General features: G+C 43.7%; 1 protein-coding gene across 2 annotated transcripts in view; it reads left to right on the forward strand.

Annotated features, from left to right (window-relative positions):
* LOC129704437 (voltage-dependent L-type calcium channel subunit alpha-1D-like) overlaps window positions 1-14,609 on the forward strand; it is a 346,238-nt gene that overhangs the window by 165,807 nt on the left and 165,822 nt on the right. For both annotated transcript variants that reach the window (XM_055647505.1, XM_055647504.1), the window contains exons 11-12: window positions 5,251-5,341; window positions 14,029-14,055. In XM_055647505.1, coding sequence (XP_055503480.1) covers window positions 5,251-5,341; window positions 14,029-14,055 — 118 coding nt within the window. The remainder of the gene's footprint in view (window positions 1-5,250; window positions 5,342-14,028; window positions 14,056-14,609) is intronic.

The raw sequence follows: 14,609 nt of genomic DNA on the forward strand, positions 1-14,609 counted from the left end.
CTATTTCTTCTACCCTCATTTTACACCCTTCGGTCTCTACGCTCACACATTTAAGAAACCCTTTCCCTTTAACTCCATCCTCCACTGTCCCATTCAACACCCCACCCCCCTTTTTCAGTTTAAAGCCACCCGTGTAGCAGTGGCAAACCTGCCTGCCAGAATGCTGGTCCCACACCTGTTAAGATGCAATCCGTCCCTTTTGTACAGTTCCCCCTTACCCCAAAACAGATCCCAGTGATCTAAGAATCTAAATCCCTGCCCCGTGCACCAGTTCCTCAGCCACACGTTCAGGTCCCGTATCTCCCTGTTCCTGCTCTCGCCAGCACGGGGAACTGGAAGCAAACCGGAGATAACAACCCTGGAGGTCCTGCTTTTCAACATTTTTCCGAGCTCTCTAAAGTCACGCTGCAGAATATTCATCCCCTTCTTTCCGACATCGTTTGTGCCGACATGCACTACCACTTCCGGATGTTCACCTTCCCCCTTGAGGATTTTCTGCACTCTGTCCGTGACATCCTGGATCCTGGCACCGGGAAGGCAGCACACCATCCTCGCATCCCGTCTGTTGCCGCAGAAACCCCTGTCCGTACCTCTCACGATGGAGTCTCCCACTACAATGGCCTTGCCTGCCTTAGGCCTTTTTGGTTTTGGCTCAACAGCCCTATTCGCATCACAGGCCAGTCCGCCGCTCACGTCTTCTGTCCCAACAGCTTCTAAGCGGATGAACCTGTTTACAAGAGGTACATCACCCGGGGACGTTGGCATTCCATGCTTCCCTCCCTTTCTCACTGTCTCCCACCTTCTCTCTTCCAGTACCTTAGGTGTAACAATCGTACTGTAGGACTTGTCGAGGAACGACTCCGTTTCTCGTACGAACCGGAGGTCATCCACTTGCTTCTCCAGTTCCCCAACACGGCCCTTCAGGAGCTCCACCTGGATGCATTTTTCGCATTTGTAGCAGCCAGAGGCACCAGCGGTGTCCTTGACCTCCCACATACTGCAAGCATCGCACTGAATCAGCTTGCCTGACATCTCCTTCTTTGGTCTCTACCTCTCAAGCGTATTGCGTGGTCTCCTCTCCTCCGAAGACTCTCGAGCCAAAGACTCACACTTTTCTCACAGGGCACTTCGCTCACTCACTGCCACTCGCAAAGAGCTGTCCTGCTTAAATTGACTGATAAATTGCCTGATTTACCAATTTACAGAGCAAATTCCTCAGTTTTCAACTGTTTCCACCCCTCTCCTCCCACTTGGGCTAGAGCCAATCAGTCGTATCTCTTGCTAATCTGTTGCTGCTGTTGTTCCTCCCAAATCTACAGCAGTTCTGAACAAAGACCGTGCGTCCTTGGCCTTTTAACTGTTTTCACCCCTCTCCTCACACTTGGGCTAGAGCCAATCAGTCGTATCTCTTGCTAATCTGTTGCTGCTGTTGTTCCTCCCCCAAATCTACAGCAGTTCTGGCCTCTCCCCCTCTCTCTCTCTCTCCCCCTCTCCCCCTCTCCCTCTCCCCCTTTCTTTCTCTCTCCCTCTCCCCCCCCTCCTCCTCTCTCTCTCCCCTCCTCTCCCCCTCCTCCCCTCTCTCTCCTCCTCTCCCCCTCTTCCCCCACCCCCCCCCTCCCTCCCCTAAACCCCTTTCTCCTTGGTCTAGTACTTATTAAAACTCTATGTGTGTGTGTCATTTTGCCTGTGAAACGTATCTCCTCGAAAACAAGACGTCAAAACGGGGAAGTTTTTACATATTAAAGTAGCAATTTACTGTATGATTTTAGCAATCCACTCCTCTGTAAATTTGGTCACTATTTCCCGATATTTTCACTAAAATTGTTCACCAAACAGACTTTTTTTAAAAAATATCGCCGCTGGCCAGCTGCTGACGTCACAGTGGGGGAAGAGACCCAACGGGTCTGCACTTGGTCAAGTACTTATTAAAACTGTGTGTGTGTGTGTGTGTGATTTCGCCTTTGATTCACATCTCCTCGAAAACCCGACGCCGAAACTGTGATATTTTTACATATTCCGGTAGAGATTTACCTCATGATCTAAAAAATCCCCTCATCTGTAAATTTAGTTAATTATTTCCTGTTTTTTAAACTAAAATTGTTCAGAAATCTGACTTTTTTTCAAATCTAACCGCTGGCCAGCTGATGACGTCACAATGCCTTTGCTCGTGGCCCCCCCCCCCACCCCCCCCCCCCCCCCCCCCCCCGCTCTGGATTAAAGCAGCTGCTGTCAACGCGCAGGCGCACTGTTTTCCACGAATTACCTTACTACTCCCCCCCACCTCCCCACCGTCATTTTTTCGCCTCCAACTGTGCTGTCGACTAGCACTCGCCCGGCTGTCCATAGCGCAGTGCCCAGCCCCGCCGACAGCCCAGTGGCTCAACAGTAAGTCCACTCGCGCTTTGGCTTGGGTTCTAGAACATTGCGGCGGCGGCCGTTATCGTCGCGCGGGCGCGGTGCAGCGTGATGGTAAGGTGGCCATGGCGGCCATTACTGGTGGTATGGAATTAATTTTAACGTCTTCTGAGATAATGAAGTTTCTTTGACCATTTCTCCAAGATGCAGGGATAATAGGGAACTAGCCTTCAGGAGTTAATAGTCTACCACCAGGCTCTTCTAAAGGAGGCTCTTGTGACTGTCCCACATGGTTCTCATGCCTCATGTTTCTCATGTCTTGAATCGGTCCTTGACTTGTAAAGTCCTTCCTGAAAATCTGGGAATACCCTCCTCCTGTCGTGCAGCCCCCTCTCCTGCAGCCTCTAGCCCGTGGCTGTCATGGGATTGTGGTGCAGCCCCTCTCCTGCAGTCACTAGCCCGTGGCTGTCATGGGATTGTGGTGCAGCCCCTCTCCTGCAGTCACTAGCCCGTGGTTGTCGTGGGGATTGGGTGTTCATGGGCTGATGCCCTCTGTGATTGCTGCTCAGCAGTATTTTAGGCAACCACATTCAGTCGACACCAACATTTCTGTCATGAGCAGGGCCGTTTCTATTTCACCGGTTCTTTTTGGATGTAAACCAGCCTTGTGCTTTTTCAGATGTATTTTTGATGACGTTAATCATAACCAGACCAAATCCTGCAACAGAAATAACTAATCAATCCCAGGTTGTTGAGCACAGGAAGCCCTCTATCCAATAGATATATATAGGGAGAACCTTTTAAGTAAAAGACAAGATAAGCACTTGTTATATAATGTGCCCAATGCTAACAGTAAATTCTACATTCATGGGGCAAACTGCATGGAAGGAAAACAGCAGCTTTATGCATGCATCAATTTTGCACATTTTATAAGCAATTTTGCTCATGAGAGATGAAAAATTTCCAGTCATGTTTTAAATGTTTGATTAAATTAAATAGACATAATTATGAGTAAAATATATTTATTCCATCTAATTTAGTTATGTAGGCTTCATTAAATTCCTGACGACTTGTACAATCTAATTCTATCTTTTAATCATTTGTTTGAAATCAGATATGAAGAAAATTTTAATTTTGGTATAGGTTGTAATCTCTTGCCTTGGAAGATTCACAAACATAATCTCCTCCTATTCTTCATCTGTGATGCTGTGGAAGATAATTCCAACGGTTGGAACAATAACTTGCATTTCAATTGAACTTTTAAATGCAGAAAAATCTGTCAAGTTGTTTTATAAAGGTGAAATCCAGGTTATCCATGTAAACAGAGGATTATATTTGACTACCATTTCTGATTTCACACTGTGCTTTGTCTGGCTGTTCTGGAACTTTGCATTCTCCTTCAGTGTTGGAAAGCATCAACTATGGATTGCCAGTGTAATTTCTTGGCTTTCCCATCCCATAATGTTCTAGGTGTTTCCTCAATCTATCTTACTAGTGCTTTGTTTTTAATTTATTTCAGCCAGATTCTTCAGTGCAATGGACTGTTATCTGTAATGGATTCCAGCTTTTATGGAACCTCTTACAATAATGATAATTCATTCTGAACCTTTGTTATTCATGGCTTTTTCCAACAATTGTTCTGTTTTATGATAACACCATTCTGATTTCCAGTTCAAATTTCTGAATCCAATATTTAATTTACAATTGAATAAGCTGCATGAATTTGATAAGAACAAGACTAGGAGGTAACAAGGAAACTGGAAAGTTTCTTAGAATGATCCATGGGCACTTTTGGTTTGGAAATATCAACTACTGGATATTCTTGAAGAACAAATCTGGTTTGTTTACTAATTTTAGTAATATTTTGCCTCTTGGGCTGTGGCTGGCAGGTTCTAGATAATAGGCCACTTTCCCAGATTTTGTGTTTGTTCAAAATTTTGTATCAATTGGTTCTCCCATTTAAATTTTTTAGAATTTTGTATAAAAAATAAAACTGGAATTTCTCAGGACTCTATCCAGTAATATATGGATCTTATAGAAACATATAAAATTATTAAGGGATTGGACAGGCTAGATGCAGGAAAAATGTTCTTGATGTTGGAGGAGTTCAGAACCAGGGGTCATTTAACACTGAGATGAGGAAAAACCTTTTCACCCAGAGAGTTGTGAACCTGTGGAATTCTCTGCCACAGAAGAAAGTAGAGGCCAATTCACTGGATGTTTTCAAGAGAGTTAGATATAGCTCTTAGGGCTAACAGAGTCAAGAGATATGGGGAGAAAGCAGGAACAGGGTACTGATTATGGATGATCAGCCATGATCATATTGAATGGCAGTGCTGGCTCGAATGGCCTACACCTGCACCTATTTTCTATGTTTCTATTAATATGCATTAAAAAAAAACTCTTTGCTTCTGTGAGGTAAACTCTTCAAAGAACAATTTCTGCTGGAAGCTGTGCTTGAAGGGAGGGTCATTGGGTGGTATTTACGATTCTGACCACTTCCAGTGAGTGTAAGATCATTGAACTCAAGGGAATGTTACAAAATGAAAGAAATCATTGAATTGTGCAGATCAATGATGTTTCTATGAAATGCTTTATCTTTAAAGATAACTAATTCCCACTAATTTGAGCATTTTTCAGCCTTGAAAAAGCCACGTGTCTGAAAGGCCCCTTTTAGTTCAACATCATCACTACTTTGATGGCAGTGGTAGATTATTTTTTAAAGATTATTTTATGTGATTGTTTTTTATGAAATATGCCATATTAGGCTTGAAATCAAGATCACAAACTTTCGGTTTAAAGTAGACCAGTCAAGGTTATAATGGCAGGAAAATATGTAATCAATAGAGAATGAAGCATTATTGATTTATTAATCTGCCCTACCTCATCCAACAGCAAATCTGCCTATTGGGGAAACTGGATCTGATACCACAGACAATGCCGCTGGTGGAGGGAGTGAGAATGCAACATGCTGTGGATCATTATGGTGAGTATGACAGCCTCCTGTTTGTGTGTTAGGTAGATAGGCATGAGTGTATGAATTGTTGCAAGATTTAAGAGTTGTGTGAAAGATGGGGCCAAGCCCCAGATGATTTTAATACCATGAGACTAAGTTATATTGTTGGAGGCTATTCAAACAAAGCATTTCCACTTTACAGTCGTCAATAATCCAAATCAATTTGTCAGTAATCAAATCTTTTGATCCATTCAAAATTATTGGCATTCTATTATCATTTAACTATCCGATTCTGAGTAATTAACATCATTCATTCTTCTAAGAGCTGTAGTGTTTTTTTTTTTATCACAATGAGTTTCAACAATGGGGGACAAAAGCCCAAAGTTGTTGAGGTTATTGTGTATTAAAATTGAGCTTTTCTCTTGAGTGACAGTTTTTCTTTAGGTTTGGCATGTTGCTACCCAGTTAGAATTGAACAGGTACTTTGGACTCGTCTTCACTAAGGAGGACACAAACAATCTTCCTGATATAGTAGTGGCCAGAGGATCTGGGGTAACAGAGGAACTGAAGGAAATCCACATTAGGCAGGAAATGGTGTTGGATAGACTGATGGGACTGAAGGCTGATAAATCCCCAGGGCCTGATGGTCTGCATCCCAGGGTACTTAAGGAAGTGGCTCTACAAATCGTGGATGCATTGGTGATAATTGTCCAATGTTCTATAGACTCAGGATCAGTTCCTGTGGATTGGAGGGTAACTAATGTTATCCCACTTTTTAAGATAGGCGGGAGAGAGAAAACGGAATTATAGATGTTAGCCTGACATCGGTGATGGGGAAGATGCTGGAGTCAATTATAAAAGATGAAATAGCGGCACACTTGGATAACAGCAACAGGATCGGTCCGAGTCAGCATGGATTTACGAAGGGGAAATCATGCTTGACTAATCTTCTGGAATTTTTTGAAGATATAATTAGGAAAATGGACAAGGGAGAGCCAGTGGATGTAGTGTATCTGAACTTTCAGAAAGCATTCGATAAGGTCCCACATAGGAGATTAATGGGCAAAATCAGGGCACATGGTATTGGGGGTAGAGTACCGACATGGATAGGAAGTGTTTGGCAGACAGGAAACAAAGAGTAGGGATTAACAGGTCCCTTTCAGAATGGCAGGCAGTGACTAGTGGGGTACCGCAAGGATCGGTGCTGGGACCGCAGCTATTTACAATATACATCAATGATTTGGATGAAGGGATTCAAAGAAACATTAGCAAATTTGCAGATGACACAAAGCTGGGTGGCAGCATGAACTGTGAGGAGGATGCTATGAGAATGCAGGTGACTTGGACAGGTTGGGGGAGTGGGCAGATGCATGGCAGATGAAGTTTAATGTGGATAAATGTGAGGTTATCTACTTTGGTATCAAAAACAGGAAGGCAGATTACTATCTAAATGTCGTCAAGTTGGGAAAAGGGGAAGGACAACGGGATCTGGGGGGCCTTGTACATCAGTCTATGAACGTAAAGGGCCTGGCCCACCAAGATGCGATTGCATGCGTCTAGCGTGACCAAACATGGTGTCTTGAGGCGTACGGCCTTGCGGGGCCGGTCCCACTTCGAACCGCAGAGGCGTATGGAGTTGTGCGGGGCTGGTCCCGACATCATACTCACCAATCAGCTGGGCAGGAGGCGGGCCGACTGAATTTGGACATCGCACGGCGTCGGGCGGTTACGTCGCCACGCAACGGCACGCTGGGCGGTGACGTCATTGCGCAATGCCACGCGCTAGACGTATGCCGTCAAGATGCTGCGTACGCCCTCAATGCGCCTGCGGGTCGACAGCCCATTGGCGCGCGGGGTTTTCTGACAGTGCAAGATTTTTGGAGCCCCGCGCGATGTCGGGACCAGCCCCGCACAACTCCATACGCCATCGCCAATCGAAGTGGGATCGGCCCCGCGAGGCTGTACGCCTCAAGCGACCACGTTTGTCGCGCTAGACGCATGCAATCGCATGCTGGTGGGACAGACCCTTAAGCATGCAGGAACTGCAGACAGTGAAGACAGCAAATAGCATGTTTGCCTTTATAACAAGAGGAGTCAAGTATAGGAGCAAAGAGGTCCTTCTGCAGTTGTACAGGGCCCTAGTGAGACCAGGCCTGGAGTATTGTGTGCAGTTTTGGTCCCCTAATTTGAGGAAGGACATTCTTGCTATTGAGGTAGTGCAGCGTAGGTTTACAAGGTTAATTCCCGGGATGGCGGGACTGGCATATGCTGAGAGAATGGAGCAGCTGGGCTTGTGCATTCTGGAGTTTAGAAGGATGTGAGGGGATCTTTTTGGAACATATAAGATTGTTAAGGGTTTGGACACGCTAGAGGCAGGAAACATGTTGGGGGAGTCCAGAACCAGGGGCCACAGTTTAAGAATAAGGAGTATGTCATTTAGAACGGAGACGAGGAAACACTTTCTCACAGAGAGTTGTGAGTCTGTGGAATTCTCTGCCTCAGAGGCCGGTTCTCTGGATACTTTCAAGAGAGAGCTAGATAGGGCTCTTAAAGATAGCTGTGTTAAACTGAGTTATTTTGTCAATCTAATGTCAACTTGACTCAAACGCTTGTAGCTGTTGAAATCGATTCTTTATCCAGCTGAGACTAGCCTCTGAACCTTCCAACTCTGGGGCGGATCCAGAGAATTTAGTACAGGTGCACAACCTTTTATCCGACGATCCAAATAACGAAAAGCTCCGAATAGCGACATTTTTTCGGTCCTTGAAGAAAGGTCCTTGAAGACGTTCACCGAGGGCGGCCCGCAGAGGTGACAGCGGAACCTCCGGTCGGTCCTCGAAGAAAGGGGAACTAAATCCCCATTCATAAAAGAGAAGGTGAGGGTATATTGCGCGGGAGGGTTAATAATTTACAATCTGCTGCTGCCTGCCCACTGGGTTAAAAAGTTCCCACGGTAGACTCACGATACACAGTATATCGTGAGTCTTGCGTGGTAACTTTTTAACTCAGCGGGCAGGCAGCAGCAAATTGTCGCTCCCTTCAGTTTCACCCCACCTACACCCCTCTGCTTCCCGGCCATATGTGTGACCCCTTCCCTCCCCTCTCCAGCTCCCCGCCCATTGCACCGGCGCGGGGGCTTTGCACTGTCTTCACGTCGGTAATGCCAGTCACCGGAGACGTCAGGACCAACGGGACACCTGCCCCCAGGCCCACTGCAAGCACGGAGATCCCAGAGACCCACAGCCGGCAGAAGCCCAGCCCCGTTCCAATTCCAGAGGAACACGCTCCCCGTAGGGACCGAAGCTGAAGGTGTGCAAGGTGCGTCTTGGTCTTGAGGTTGCGGATGAGGGGGCGCAGCTCGGGCTGTGACGTCTCCGGCCACCCCCCTGTACAGGAGCTGAGACTGGGAACTGTGGAGTTGTTTGCAGTTGCAGAGGGAGGGGGCAAGGGCGGTACAGTTCCCAGTCTCAGCTCCATTCCAGGGGGGTGGCCGGAAACGTCAGGACCAACGGGACACCGATTGCAAGCACGGAGACTCACAGTCAGCAGCAACTTTAGCCCAGCCCCGCTCCAACTCCAGAGGAACCTGGGTTGCGGATGAGGGGGCGCAGCTCGGGCTGTGGGCGAACTGCCACTTGTCGCTGTAGCGGCGCATCGGGGAGCGGGTTCTTGTTGGTCCTGATGTCCCCGGCCATCCCCCTGGACAGGAGCTGAGAGACGTCAGGACCACCAGAAGCCGCTCCCCGATGCGCCGCTACAGCGACAAGTGGCAGTTCGCCCACAGCCCGAGCTGTGCCCCCTCATCGGGACACCGACCCCCAGGCCCACTGCAAGCACGGAGATCCCAGAGACTCACAGCCAGCAACAACTCTAGCCCAGCCCCGCTCCAACTCCAGAGGAACCGGGTTGCGGATGAGGGGGCGCAGCTCGGGCTGTGGGCGAACTGCAACTTGTCGCCGTAGCGGCCCATCGGGGAGCGGATTCCTCTGGAGTTGGAGGGACAGGGAGACACAGCGGCTTTTGAGAATGGTGGGCAATCACTTCCAAAGTTCTGCCCACACAGTCAGTACACCTCTCCTACACTTGTCTCCCGCACTAAGATCATCTCGCAGAGAATGATCCCAGCCTAACCCTCCCTATTCTCTCCTATTCTGCAAGAAAAAACTACATTGAAGACTCAAACTCGCGATCGAGTAACTGCCGGGATCGAGGCGCAAACTCGCGACCTTGCGGATATGAGCTGAGCACTCTACCACTGCGCCAGCCGTTAAAATCTACGCTAAAAATCTTCCATTCCGAAAGCCGAAAAATTCTGAATTACGAAAAGTGTCCGGTCCCAAGGCTTTCGGATAAAAGGTTGTGCACCTGTAACTTTGATACAAACTCGTGGCATTTATATAGGTATTAGATATTTCAGATACAGAGGGTATGACAAACTAGTAACCAATCATCTGAGTCTTTCTGGTGATTTACAACAGCAGTCACATGATCCCCCTTCCCTGGCCTCATTTTACAACCTTTGTTTGCCTGTGGTGTAACTTTGTTTAGAATTATTTTATTTCAACACAGCAAAACCCCAATAGGCTCAATTATCACAGACCACTTCCTAAAATATAAGGTACATACATACAATACGATGATCACACAAGTCATACAAACAAACACATTTTCCATACCAAGAAGAAAGATATTTCTATAAATCTAAACAAAGTCTAATGTTTACAGTCCTACTAAGACACAATACATTTCATAAATGGTTTCACTACAATTTTACACCGTTTAAAATACTATTACCTATGTATTAAAAACCTTAATTATATGTGTTTCGCCGAATTACACAGCTTCTAAGTTAAATTCAAAACCCACACACACCTCCCAACTCCAAGCATACATGGGTCTTAAATCTGTCAACTTAATTAATAAGTGTTTGGTGCCAGGATACAACTTAATTCTTCATAACAGCCTCCCTTCCCTGCCATCTCTGGTAGATGGATTTTCAATCTATCTGCAAGGTATTTTACAAATATTACAGAACAATTTCAGACCATTACCTCAAAAGTACAGCTTCTCGACCCCTTATCTCAACCTCATTATAATTTAACATAGCCAAAGAGTCACAGAGTCTATTATCCCTCGGCCTTGAATTCTGTCTCAAACTAAGCATACCAGCCATAACTTCATCTTTATGTTACATTCAGAGCTCAAGAATGTGCCATAGAGAAAGAGCAGATGACCTCTGGCCTAAGAAGAGGCCCTTTTCAGATATCCATTCTTCAACACAAAATCATATCAAATACAATTTCCTCCAGCATTATAATTTCCTCAAAGCAATAAACTAAACTATGCAGGTTCAGTTTAGCGTTTCTATGTTTTGATTCATCTGTTCCCTATGTGTGTTTCTTTCTAAAAACCGTAAGCTTTTCTTACAACTTAACATAGGTTCAAAACCTGAAAGTTACTTTCCGAGCAATTCTATTATACATTTCCTCAGCGGAGTCAGGGGATATGGGGGAGAAGGCAGGAACGGGGTACTGATTGTGGATGATCAGCCATGATCACATTGAATGGCGGTGCTGGCTTGAAGGGCCGAATGGCCTACTCCTGCATCTATTGTCTATTGTAAGTAAATCAATGCACTAGTTACAGTGCAATATTGCAGACTAGAAAATAATGCTGACAGAATGAGTAAAAATACATCCATTTGTCATTTCTTTCTGTGCTTTCAAGAGTATAGAATGTTGACAGTTTCATATAATATCCTTTACAATTAGTCTTCACTAAATTATTGATGCACCACCTTAAGAAACTCTGCACTGAAACTTTTATCTTTTTGGAGTTTTGGCGTTCGAAGGATTGAGACAAGTGATTAGAGGAATTTGTTAAAAAAATCAATTGGATTGTTTCTTAACAAGGGCAATTTGATGAATCATACACAGCTTCAACTCCAAAACTATCACCTACAAAAGAAATTTAACTGATTATGCTGAAAAGTGTGATCATTTAATGTTCATCAATTTGACATACAACCAAATTATTAACTAATTAAATTGAATTTGTCTATTTGAAGTGATCTGACCCGGCATCATGACATTATTTAGACTTTACATTGTTCAGTCAGCCTTTTGAACAGCTACTACCTGCAGAGGAAATAAAGGTATAGCAACCCAATTAGAGTCTTATGAGTGCCTAAAAACCACCACCATAAACCTGTAAATAGCTGGAGTTACCAGGCTGCAACTTGAAGCTTTCAAGTAGAGCTTTGCAGTCGTTTCCCTCACCAGTTATGAGTCATCACCTTCTGCATAAATTTGCATGAAGGCAGCTAGTCCTTATCATCAAATGAGCAATAACCAGAGTAACACTCGGAGGATTACAATAAAGACATCTGAAGAGTGGGCGTAGGATTGATGGGCTCCAAGCAGCCTAAGCTCGTAGAAAGCAGCTCATCTGAAAACATTACACAGCCATATTTCACAGCTTCAGTGTACCTACCGTTCTAAAGTCCTAATGACTGCAATTATTAATACCATCTAACTGTTGAAACTTGAGTTCTGTACATACCTCAAGTTATGCATAGAACTCAAGATTGTGTGTTTAATTCAAACTAACACACAGTATGTGTTGGTTTTAATAATGTTTTTAAAAGTTTAAAATATTTAGTTTAGTTATCCAACTAAATATTTAGTTTAGTTATCCAACTAAAAATGTAATAACTAATAGCTGTGACATGTGTGAGGCAGTTATGGAAATCTGGTAGGTTGTTCTGTGGTGGGCGCAGCCTTTGTTCAACCAAGCAAATTGATGTTTTTACAACTGTGTAAGAGTGAAAACCGCAGGCTGAATGAGTATAGCTAACCACAGCACTGTGGTCGAGGAGTGGAAATAAGGGACAGTATAATTAGAGATGTAGATACTGTTCTCTATAGCTGAATACTTGACTCAAAGATTGGTTTGGAGCCATGGGTTTCAACTCATGAATCATTAGCACGTACTAAGGAAATGGGCAGATGTTCGGTATTAAAACATTGGGACTATCATCTCATCACAAACATTTTGAGATATGGTTCGGATCTAATCACAACTGTTAAGAGAATAAATGAACATACTAAAGATTTATACCAAACTTCAGTTTAATACAAGGCTGTAGCAATGCATCAAAAGCTTGCAGCATGCAAATCAGAGAGGATGTCTATTATCAATTGGATAGCTCAGTCCTTTCGACAGTTCTCAAAATATGATTTAAAAATAACTTAATCTCTACACAGATGTTATGAGTCATCACACAGGTGATACAACTCAGCACTTACTCAACAATATTCTACTTGAGCATTTGTTGTGTATTAACCCATTAAAGTGAGTATCATTGCACACCATGGTAACACCAGTACAGACACTTTTCTTACAGGTTCCTGTGCTATAGGAAGGATGTTGTTAAGCTGGAAAGAGTGCAGAGAAGATTTACGAGGATGTTGCCAGGACTTGAGGGCCTGAGCTATCGGTAGAGGTTGGGCAGGCTCGGATTATTTTTCTTGGAGCACAGGAGGCTGAGGGCTGATCTTATAGAGATGTATGAAATCATGAGGAAATTAGATAGGGTGAATGCACAGAGTCCTTTACCCAGAGTAGCGGATTCAAGAACCAGAGGACAAAGTTTAAGGTGAGAGGGGAAATATATAATCTAAACGTTATTCCCTTATTATGTATCTATACACAGTAAATGAATTGATTGAAATCATGTATTGTCTTTCTGCTGGTAGCTTTCTGCTGACTGGTTAGCATGCAACAAAAAGCTTTTCACTGTACCTCGGTACACATGACAATAAACTAAACTGAACTGAACTAATGGAAACATGAGAGGAAACATCTTTAAACAGAGAGTGGTGGATTTATGGAACGAGCTGCCTGAGGCGGTAGTTAAGGCAGATACTATAACAAAATTTAAAAGACATTTGGATAGGAAAGGTTTTGAGGGATTGGGGCCAAACATGGGCAAGAAGGAAGTGTAGATGGGGCATATCGGTTGGCATGGGCTAAAGGGCCATTGGAGAAATTTCAAAATTGACCAGAGAAAGACCAAGGTATTCTTAAGCAGTGGAAAAGTAGAACACCACAGTAGTCTAGTGAGGAACATAAATATCTGAGCCATTCTTTGTTTAAATGAAAAGGGAAAGATTGGCTCAAAATAATGTGCTTTCCATACAGACTGAATCATGAGAAGTTTTATTGATGAATATGGAAATGGCAGAGAAATGATTCTGTCCTCATGGAAAACACAGAAAACCTCTGGGGAAATAATGGAAAACAGCATTTATAGCTCTAACTCTGGCAAAATCTCCAACAATGTTCCTGCTTTTTAAATAATGTTTGTACATTGTGGGGTTTGTAGAGTGGTTGTAACAATATTTGTATAATCAAGAATAGCTGAATCAGCCTGATACAATCACCTGATGTCCAAATTTAGATCATAACTGTAGTAATGCTTATTTCAGTAAGTCACAACATGTACTTACTGAAATGTCCCATACCTGTTCTCCCACGTTGTGATATTTCACAAATCATGTCATTACTCTTCTAATGTAATGTTAATCTTGCATCTACAAGCAATGAGCTGTTAAATCAATCTATAACTAAATAAAGAAACATGACTTTGACTTCTGCAAAACCACAGAAGATGCTATTATAATTATTAATTTTCTTGTATTCTCTTTACATTATAGTATTCGAATTTCTAAATCAAAGTTCAGGTCAGTACCCTTTTCCCCTGACTTTATACCTTTAATTTCTGTTTGTGAAAAGTGCTGAACTATGGTTAGAAAATATTGGATATATTAGTTGAATAATAATAACTGATTATTTAGTTGAACTGTATTCAGTTTTGGTCGCTGTTCTATAGCAAGGATTTTGTTGAGCTGGAAAGAGTGCAGAGAAGATTTACGAGGATATTACCAGAACTAGAGGGGTTGAGCTCTAGCAAGATGCTGGGCAGCTGGATAAACTCACTAGCCTGAGTAATTGTTAACCATGAAACCTCTGGATTATCAGGAAAATACATTGTTCATTAATACCTTTCTCTAAGTTCATCTGTTACGTTTTACATAAGTGTGGTTGACTCTTAACTCTATCAAATTACCGTGCAAGACATTCAGTTGTAACCTTAAATGCCTAGACACAACAATCTGCACATACTGGTTTACAAAAGAAGACACAAAGTTCTGGAATAACACAATGGGTCAGGCGGTATCTCTGAGGTACATGGATAGGTAACATTTGTGGTTAGGACCCTTCTTCGGACTGATTA

The sequence above is a fragment of the Leucoraja erinacea genome, chromosome 16 (assembly GCF_028641065.1).
Source record: "Leucoraja erinacea ecotype New England chromosome 16, Leri_hhj_1, whole genome shotgun sequence".
In the NCBI taxonomy this organism is placed as follows: Eukaryota; Metazoa; Chordata; class Chondrichthyes; order Rajiformes; family Rajidae; genus Leucoraja; species Leucoraja erinaceus.